Source organism: Bombus terrestris, chromosome 7, assembly GCF_910591885.1.
Source record: "Bombus terrestris chromosome 7, iyBomTerr1.2, whole genome shotgun sequence".
Lineage (NCBI taxonomy): Eukaryota > Metazoa > Arthropoda > Insecta > Hymenoptera > Apidae > Bombus > Bombus terrestris.
In genome coordinates, this window is record NC_063275.1 from 19,198,250 (window position 1) to 19,209,134 (window position 10,885).

General features: G+C 33.4%; 1 protein-coding gene across 1 annotated transcript in view; it reads right to left on the reverse strand.

Annotated features, from left to right (window-relative positions):
* LOC100645716 overlaps window positions 1-10,656 on the reverse strand; it is an 81,272-nt gene extending 70,616 nt beyond the window's left edge. The window contains exon 1 of the mRNA XM_003396770.4: window positions 10,290-10,656. Coding sequence (XP_003396818.1) covers window positions 10,290-10,353 — 64 coding nt within the window. The 5' untranslated portion in view covers window positions 10,354-10,656. The remainder of the gene's footprint in view (window positions 1-10,289) is intronic.
* Between the last annotated feature and the right edge of the window lie 229 nt (window positions 10,657-10,885).

The following is a 10,885-nucleotide window of genomic DNA, read 5'->3' on the forward strand; positions in this document are numbered from 1 at the left end:
ATTTATTGGAAGAATGTCGTAACTGACTGCAAACAAAACTATTGACGTTTGCTCCAGGAAATTGCATCTGGCGATGTAATTTTCAACTAGAAATCTGAGTGGACGTTCCCGTGAATTTATTCGACCGTTTTCATCCACCTCCGAAATGTTGCAACATTTGCGAGCTTTCGAAACCAACTTTCCTGCATTTATATCTCGCCAGCCGGTTTAAAAGGTAAATATAAACAGAATGTCGAGCAAGATATCATGATTGAAAATGTAATAGTACCATTCCGAATAATCACGATGACTTTTTGCCTTTTCAACGTGCCTCGTTAATACAGGTGAAACAATAAACCAATATAATTTCCGCGAATCAAATTATAGATACGAAATCGTTAGTATTGAATAATATATTAATAAGATTTTCCGGATATCAAATATTCAGGAGCGTGTATCTTTTTATTCGAAAGATATTGAAAAGTTTCAAAGTAAAAGAATCAACCGATATTTCAAAAAATACTAAAAAATGAACCATAATAATAATGAACGTAATTGAGATTTACTAGAAAATTACGAAATTAGATCGTTTAGAAAATTACAGAGATAAAATCTGGTACAAAATAATTCAACTACAAAAGTAAAAAAATACTTGTATGAAAAGTTCATGTCGCATTACATAATTGGACTCGAAGATATTCATTTGGACAAAGAAATGCAATGAATATGTTACTGCCTTATTACAATAACATAACTATGCTATGAATTAGTAACTTTATTTCTCAAAAGTGAGCACATTTTCTATTCAGAAATTATTATGAGAACTATCATCTAGTATTTACTGCAATTTATCTTCCAGAACTCTGACATCTCCTTATAGTTACATCCCTTCAAATATTCACGAGCAATAGTCATCAAAAATCCATTTTTTAGTATTATATTAAATTTCCATAAGCACTGCAAGGTTCAACAGAAAAGGGAAGATTCAGATTCAAAGAAAGAGAAAGAATTATTATTAAATATATGTCTAAAATTTTATCTTTGAGTTTGAAAAATGATACATGTTTAAATATCTTTTAGAGCGGTTTCCGTAATATTAAGAAATCTACTTGATAAACTCTAAATTTTATGTACACCTTTAACGCATGTATTGTTGTAAACCTTGGTAGAATTAATTCAAAATCTCTTACTTTTTCATTTCTCCAATCGACAAAAAATACAAAAAGATAAAGATTATTATTTTTATTAGACTTCAAAATGTTGTCACGTTTTTAATTAACGACTTTCCCTTTCCCGCTTCCCCAAATTATTGATTAACTAAACGATGAAAAAACCGGTTCCGAATCCTAGACAATTGTATTTTCTTTACAAAAACACTAGATAAAATACATGGCTATTGTTAATTCTTTCTTTATTATCATCATATTAATTAATTTACCAATTAAACAAAATTCAACTATAAAAATGTATAAATATGTATTCCAGGTTTTACATACTCTTCAAATTTGAATATTTCATTAAAAAAAATTTATGAATATTATTAAGATATAGATAAATATATAATAAATATGTGCAAAATTTCAACAAACTCAAATCGTATAGTTTTGTTGCGAAAGATGCCGAAACACCACAGCTTCCAGCAGAAGAACGTCTTAATCGAGTACGTTAATTAAAATCATTGATCACATTAATTAAATACTGCAACGACGATCAGTAATTTTAATGTCCAGATCAGCAACAATATCCGGCGTGCAACTGACACACGACGTCTATTATCTTTGGCACAGTAGACAAAACAATGATGATAACGTTGTCATCTCCCGCATCAGAATCGGATACTCTTTGACCTGACGTCGCCTCTGGCATGTATTTAACAGCAATAACAACAATAACGAAGATAACGTTATACGGGCTCGAACAAGTCGAGTACGGATAACCTTTCCATTAGGGTAAATTACAAACCGGCCGTGAGAGATAATGGTCCAGCAAGCATTTTCGTTTTCGAGGAAAAATCGAAATGGTGGAAAAAATTCGGAAAATCAGACACCACGATGGAACACATGTATCAACGGCATTAAATTAAGCTTTCAAAGGGCGATTCTGCAAAATGGAGCGACAAATTGTTTCCGCTACTACCATCGTTAAAAAACGCGATTGCTTTTAATCAAAATTAAAAGCATTCGTCACATATCTCTACAATCGTGAATTCGTCTTTCTTTCACTGACTCTGGAATTTTTTGCGTTGGCATTTTTCATCTTGTTACCTTTTCGCTTCCACCAACCCTGAATCGCTTGAAATATGACAAATACACTTTCATCGCTTTACAACTGATTTAAAATGGTTCATTTTACGAAGTTTAGTGATACATGAATGGAAATCAAAAATGCAATAGTCTTTTATTCTTGAATTTTTATAATACGAAAGTATAATACGTTTGGTCAGTAACTTTGAAGTAATTACGATCAGTGTGACGTTCGTCTTTTAAAAGGCAAATCTCTTAGTAACGAAAGATTAGCAAACATTTTTTAAACAAATAGGCTATTTTTACAAGCAGATCGCGAGATGTGTAAAAATCAATAATCGTCGATAACATCTAACGGATGCAGATATCAGTGTCGAAGCTCACATGTTATCAGATTTTCAGCTTCAACGGGTTAATATTTCGCTGGAATAAAGCGCAACATTTTTAGTGGAGATCACAGTAAAAAGTCGTTTCGCTCATTATAATAAATTACTAAAATTACTAAAACTGCTAGAAATAATTCATTTCTAATACTCTGAAAATTATTGCAGAGATTCGTTCTTCAAAGCTTCTGTAAAATTTATCACAAAAAACTACTCCATAGACCTTAAAATGTCGAAAACCAATATATTCTGACTATGTTCAAGAATCTAAATCAACCATTGTAGCGTTTCCCTGTAATCCTCCCTACATAGCTAAAAGATAAAAAAGAAGAGTCACTTATTGAATCGAGTAATCTCAAATAGTATGTATCAAGATAGTATCTTATCACTGAGGAAACGTTTTCTTTTTATCGAAGATTCACGAATCAATAACCGCTAATCGATTCATTGTACGCGATAATTTGCAGGGGGTTTAAATTGCTCGTCTGTCGCACTTAAAATGACCGACATAGGAACGAGTCTTCTTGCAGTTCTTGGCTCTACTCGACACCTCGACAAAACAGATGGATGACCCTGCCAACAAACGACCCTGCTTTTCGGCTGCCAAAAACTTTCCTGGTCTTGCGACTTCCCTCTCGAAATGATCGGGTTGCATGTACGACCTCACGTTAATTATGAGGCTCGGTATCGAACTGAAACGTCTTCCTACAATTCATCGTAAATCAACGTGAAACAACTGCTTTTTACAAGCAGTCTTTAGACCAAATACTTTGTTTCAATAGTCGAACGATGAAACGATCTTAGACTATATCCATGAATCGTATTTGTTATTAAACTATGAAATATTAATTCCAAGCATGGATAAAGCTTAGAAAATGTTTACCCTTTATATACTATTAAACAATGATCTTGTTAGCAAAGAGAATAAGAGAAGCGTAAAATTTGAAATGTTAAGAAATTTAAAAAATTCATAAAGATAAATTGGATTAATTGTTACCCCAATTACAATTCATGTAGAAAAATTAAATACCATTGAGGTTCACGAAACTTTAATTGTATTGATAAATCAATTACTTGGCAGATACTGAATTGTCGCTTTTATTACTTAAAATGCAATTGGAATTAATAACGGTGTACGACTATAAAACGATTTAATTTTATTGATATTCAATTGCATTCAGAGTCTACGACCGAAGGAATATTTCAATTTACTTTAACTCCGATTTAATTGTCATCCAATCAATTGGTCACTCCTATCGGAATTAATAATTATAATATAGAGTGAACCTTCGAAAGTATTGAATTAAACACGATTCAAATCACAGAGATAGAATTTAAATATTTCCAAGTACTCGTTACTTAAATCATATGGAATTTTAATTAATCGAACAAACATTTACACCAAATTTAAAGTCTCGCGAAATCTCATAGAAATAACAAAATGTTAACAGTACTCCAAAATCAATTTCATAGATATCTCTATTTACAAAACGTTAACGAACTACCATCGAAATTTTTAATCAAATTTATCGCGTTTCGATTAAATTAAAAAAAAAAATGGACAAAATAGCATTTAAAAAAAAGAGAGAGAGAATAATGAATCAAGTAACATCCAATTAATAGATAAAACTGTATGATCCAATAATTTTTTATACCAATAACGAATTTTTAACGGTATTCAAACATTAATTTCATAAATACTTTAGCTTACAAAACGTTTACAAACTACCATCGAAACGTAAATCAAATCTATCGTATCTCGATTAAATTTGAGAAAAAGGAAAAAAAAAAGGAACGAACAAACTGCAGTGCTAAAAAAAAGGGGGAGTCCTGAATGAAGTAACATTCAATAAATAGATAACAACTGGATCGTCCCAACGGAATCGCAGCTCGAGTTTCTGGTCAATCAAAAAAGCAGATGAACAGGGCCGATACAATCGACGCCCGTTTAAAATCAACAGATCGAGACCAGTGCCGCGTACTTCCGAGTACATTGTTTTCCATATTCACCAGAGAATTCTCGCGCGTTGATTGCGGTACAAAAGGTAAACGAAAAGTAAAAGTCGACGAATGAAATTGCACGAAACGAAAGGGAGAGAGAGAACGCAAGCGAATGAAACAAGACTAGCAAAAAAGAAAAAAACGCGGGTTCTGGGCCAGTAAGCCGACCGATGGTGGTTGTGTCGTTATTTACAGCTATAATTGAAGGGACCAAGTTTCAATACTACGCGAGAACTTCTCGACTTTGGATTAAGGTATAAAGTCAGCTAACAGTGGTCGAATCCTGAAAGATCCAGAGACTACGAAAACTATACCGATACCTTGCTCCTCTCTAACGAACAGTGTGCGAAGGAATCCTCTTAATGTGATTAAACTGCACGTATTCTACCTTATCCTAGCCATAATCGTAATCTGAATTTAAAGCGATGTCTCTATAAGATCTGAGTTTCGTAAATACGCATACCCATTGGTTCTTTATACGCTGATTTTCTTTCGAATGAACTTTAGGCCCGGTAAACTCTTTTCGACTGAAAGCTTCGGTAATTAATCGTAACGAAAACAGTTTAAATCTAAATCTAAACGAACAGGCTAAAGTTGAAACACGAACAGGATCAAAGAAGATGATGAGCCTTCATAGATGTTAACTCCGTTACGAAGGACAGGTGTGTGTCTTTGAGCGTTGATTGATAACGCAAAGAATGAATAGCCTGAATGGTTACTCGCATCATCATTCGTGCTCATCTGTACCGCTTTTGAATCGCCAGTGTGCTGTGATACTTCACGCGATTCTTAAAAATCATTGCGAATTGCTAAGTAGAGACGATTATATGATGTTCTTGGGTGAAGTCTTTAAAACGTACAATGGCTACGTTGCGTTCGTTTATTTAAATTTAAAAGAACTGCTCGCTAGTTGAGAGCTGTAACATTTGTAACATCACTATGCTATGCAAAATTTTATAGTAATAAATAGAGCTTCTGGAGTATGTGAAGAGCATACGACGGCGACATTGTTATGCTTATGGCATTCGATCGTCAATAATTTAAATACAATCTTGTTGGAAAGACTGTCTAACAGTTAAAATAGAATTAATCTTCAGAAACAGCTGATAATATGAGATAATTTAATGTAAGATATTTTTGCTAGAAATATAATTAAAATGTAGGATTTATTATTTTTCTACTTGGAATATGTGTTATGTCACTCTATATACATTTTTGCTAGCTTAAGCTTGATCTAATAATATCGATATTCATTTTTAAATCCAATAAATTGCTCGAATACACTTTTCATACTCCTCCTTTGCCAAGAAAGTTATTCAAACTACATTGTAAGTAGATACATAGAGACCCAACGAATATTAATAGTTTAAACAGGGTCTATTGTAACTAAAATATCGAGAATGTCATTACCAACATTAGAACTGTTTATAGTACATAGATCATATTCAAATACTCGCACTACTGAACGGAATTTTAAAATCTAAAATCGGACCATATGCTATATATACTTCATCTTAAGAGCAACGAATGCTTCAATTTTCTATTTGGTTAAACATTGCGTTCAACGGGAATATATAAAAGAACAAAATGATTATAAAACAATTTTAAGCGTCTAAATACAGTTAAGAATTATTTTTAAGAATGCAATTAAGAACAAACGTAAAGTGCGTGCTCGAAATTCTACGTTTCTAAAATGAATTAAAGGGCAGCTTTTATTTGAAAATGGGTTTTATCTGAAAATTTTCATTGGTGAAGGTAGAACCGTATCAACGAAATAGAAATCGAGTTACTTCGATCGCTATCACTTTCTTCTATATAGCGTGTTCAGCATTTGATAATACTTTCAATGCACAGATTATGCAAGTAAGAAATTACAAGAATTGCTTCCCATAAAAGGCGTAAAAAAGTAATTCGATTTTCAAGAGCTCGTTAATTTAAACTATTGTTATCAGTTACTCGAAAATCTTTATCCTCTTCCCGCTTAACGAGACTAATTAATTAACTCATGAAATTGAATCTTGGGTTTTCAGTTATCTGATAATAGAATCACTTTAGCCGATTTTAATATCTACTATTATATCGATTTCGAAACAGAAATTACTTTCCAATAATTATTTTAAATGACCGTTCACATATTCACTGCGTATACCATGACTATTATTTATTACGATTATTTATTAAAGGACTTATACTACAATTAAATATATGATTTATGTATGTAGTCGGAAATTTTAAATTTACTCCTTCAATTAATATCGAATGTCTTCGTATCAATTTCAAAATCTTTATCGGACAAATACTTTAGAGATTAAAGAAATATTAATTACTATTGAGCGATAGTGATAGAAATTAGTGTGTATTATAAATAGAAAATTACGAAATTTTTAAAAATTCATACATAATTATATCTGAAAAATGATTTCTTACTATTTACCATAGATAACGAGGAAATTCGATTAGTAACGAAGATTTATAATACCTTTAACAGTACTATCCCATACGTTTATTATTACGCTACTTTCCTTCGTCATAATATCATTGCACTGCTACACGACTTGTTTCTAAGAGTTATTACTTCCTACTTCCATCAGAACGAGGAATTGTAATTTCTTTTCTTCGCAAACAAAGAAAAATTCGATTACAGAGAGTTAACGATATAAAAGCAGCAGCATGGAAATGCATTTCAACAGTGGCGGGAGTGAAAATAACGTGATGCCATTTCGCATTCCGCGAATAGCGAGTTCTCGCGGAAGAAGAGAGATACTGATGACCGGACATCCGTCTATCTTGGGCGCGCACGTATACCTACGCGGCTGGTTACGAAAGGAGAACTTAAACTCGATGGAATGCATGGCGAGAAACCGGCTCTCCTCGTATGAGAGAACGGCCTGTGAAGAAAAAGAGGCTGAGAATGTTTTTGATATTCCAATGCGACCATTTTCTGCATGGATTCGAGAAAACCTTGACATGCGGTTTTGTCATTGTGTACATGGAATAGCGATGGAATCGATCAGAACAATTGTCATCGTTGACCTCTTGTATTAAGGTGGACAATCGACACCTGCCACTCGAGTCATTGTTGCGCAGCGTCGTTCTCTTCGTACATTAATTAACTGTTTTGATTCAGCGTAACTATCACGTAATATTATGTAAACAGATTGGAACCAAAAAAAAAAAAAATGTGGCGCCAAGCGTATGTTAAATACCGAATTTCAAGTTTAACGAACGCAAAACCCAGAACACACTAAATTTTTAATTAAAATCAGATATAATAACTTCATTCATAAATGTGTAGTCTTTTCCTGCTCTTATAAGAAATGTGACAATTGATTATCAAGGAAATCAAGGAATGTTTAATTTATTAAAATTTTGTATTCATGTAAAAGGATTCATTTTGTATTCAGAAATTTACAAAAATTATTTACAATAATTATAACAAAATTATGAATGAAAAATTATGTGTCGACTTGCACGATGTTCTAATTTAAATCACTCTATTGAAATAATTTTCAATAAGTTAGAAAGCTTTGAGAAGTATACTTGAAATATGAGTGTGACTTAAAATAACAAATATTGTAGAAAACATAATACACACAAATGCTAATAGTGATTAAAGCAATGATCGAAAAACGCGATGGATTTACGTACTAGACATAAAACGTACAAAAAAGATATCTAATCTTAGTCTGCATAATTCAAGTTTTTATTACAATATTTAACATAAGAGTCCTGTAACAACTAAAGTTATAAACAAAATAATACATCTTAATGATTTGAATAATCTTTTCTAAGTTATTTCTGTCTTTGTTCTGTGCGTATATTTTTAGATTTTAACAAAATGAAAAAATTATGTAAAATAGAAAATACATATACAGGAAGTATAATTTAACCCTGAGCATCTGTTCATGATCTTACTTTATAGTTAATGCTAAAAATAGCCTAAGAACTCCTGTGCAGCATAATACATACTGACGGTTTTAAGTTGTCTACAAAAGCAGTGACTTTTAAAAGATCCATATAGACTTACGTAAGTAATAATCGTGGGATAAGTTGTTCTTTATGATACAAAATGATAAATTAAAAGACATAAAATATTCGTTTCTTTCTACTTTTAGTGTAAATTTCATTACCGAATTTTAATGTCGACTGTCTAAATTCATTTGAATTCAAATACCAAAAATTCAAGTGTAAATATCTCATTTTATGTACATATTGTTAAACAGGAAGTGCTTCTATGTCACTCCGAAGAAAGATAATTTACTATATCAATGATTTAAAGCCATAATTTTCAGAATCAAATCTTGTATGAATCAAATATTATCATCCTATGAATGATTCATCAAACATACACCTTAATTATCATCTAATTTTCAGAACAAGTTTCAAAGCAATGTGTAAAATCTACGATCACACGATCTTCTTTGATTTATGTAATTACCGTGGAAAACGTTTGACAACCGGCTTGTTCGAAAGTTCCAAGGACTGAGTCAGTCCCATCGCTATACGCTGCTAAGGTAAGGCCAGGCGCACGCCCATCCGGTCGTCCAATCAGCGACTGCGACGTCATCTCGTACGATGTAACGGAGAGACTCACCCACGTGGTAAGAGCATCGTGTTATTTTAGTATCGCACCACGAGAAAATCTAATTGCACGATCCTGTTCTCAAACGATCATTCTAGAATTTCACGCCATGCGTGTTTCACTCTTTATGCGATCGTAAATACCGTTTCCGAATGAAATTAAATACAGTTTTTTATTTAACATTAGATTTACTCATACAAATCAAACCATTGACGTTAATAAAATACGAACGCATCGCGACTGCGCATCACAACATATGCTGTTGATTTTCAATTTGCTGCAGCTATATTTCGTTTAATTGACCAATTAGGCATCAGAGAAAAAAAAGAACATACATCAACTTTTTTCTCTGTTAACACCATCCATCGATATTATGATTTCAATTTATAATCGATCTTATGATTATTTTTAATAAGGAAGTTCAATCCTTTAAATAACGTAAAAATTTGTGAATGAAATACATTGATATCGTTATAAAGAGATAATAAAATCGTCCTCGATGATGAAGTCGTAAATTGGACTATTTACGCGATTGATAAGTTACGCAGGCAGATGTGTCTGATTGAATGAAATCAAGGACACAGTGTACGCTGTGTAGGTCAGTTAATGGTTTAGTCACCAGAGGCAGCGTGTGTAAACAAATTTACGAATTCACACGCAGTAGCTCGTACGAGATCTCACAGGCGGCTATTATAATTACACTCGCAAAACAAGTCAGAAATAGAGCGAAAATATCTAAAGATAGAACATTAACGCCGCCTCCAATGCCCCGTCTAACGTTTCGAATCTACGTATTCGATCATCGAATCTCGATCAGTAAAATATTTCCTTGGATACGAAAATTATGCCGCCATTACTTTCAATATACCACGTTAGGTCGACTGTTGCGAAAAATCAAATTCTTCAAACATAAATATACACACACCTTTCCCTCGAAATACCACCGTTATTGCATTTAACACCACGAATGGTGTTTGACTGTCCGATCGAGATTTCGTTGACCGAAAATGAGATAATCTTGTTGTCCGCGAGACCATACGTAAAGACTATTTCAGAGTTTCTATCGAGAAAACACACGAAAGATACGTAAAAGTTACTCACGAGAGTAGAACGCTGTGACGAGTAAGGCAAGCCAAGACAGCTGTTTCTCCATAAGTTTTCTCATTTCTAGACTTCTTCGACGACAGTTTGTTTCACAGATTCTGTTTCACTCAGACGAGGTCGTAGTGAAAAACGCGAATGCAATTGACTCGCACACGAGAGCAAAAGTGTTTTCGAAACGTTAACACACGATAGTCTAGAACGAGCGTGTTTCCTCGAAAGGTTAAATAGAATGCAAAGAACGTGTCAAACGCACGTTGTTTCAATTTCTCCGATACTGTAAAGCGTTATTCTTAATTCGCGAATACCAGTCAACGAACACGTAATCACAATACGACCCGTACTTCGCAACCGGTAGTGCACAACTGACTCTGGGAATGCATTTTGGCGGCAGCAAGCTTTAAAGGCGCTCGTTGAGTGCGCGTGCGCGCACCGCTCACGCCACCGGCTTGTTTGGTGGGGTATTGAGACTACTTCTTTCTCTTTCGCTATAGCTCTGCGATGTTTTGCCGAACTATGTATGTTAATGCCGGTGTCGTTACTCATTGCAGCTTACAGCTTTCGTAGCAGGCTGTGCAAGCTCATTAATCGAAAGC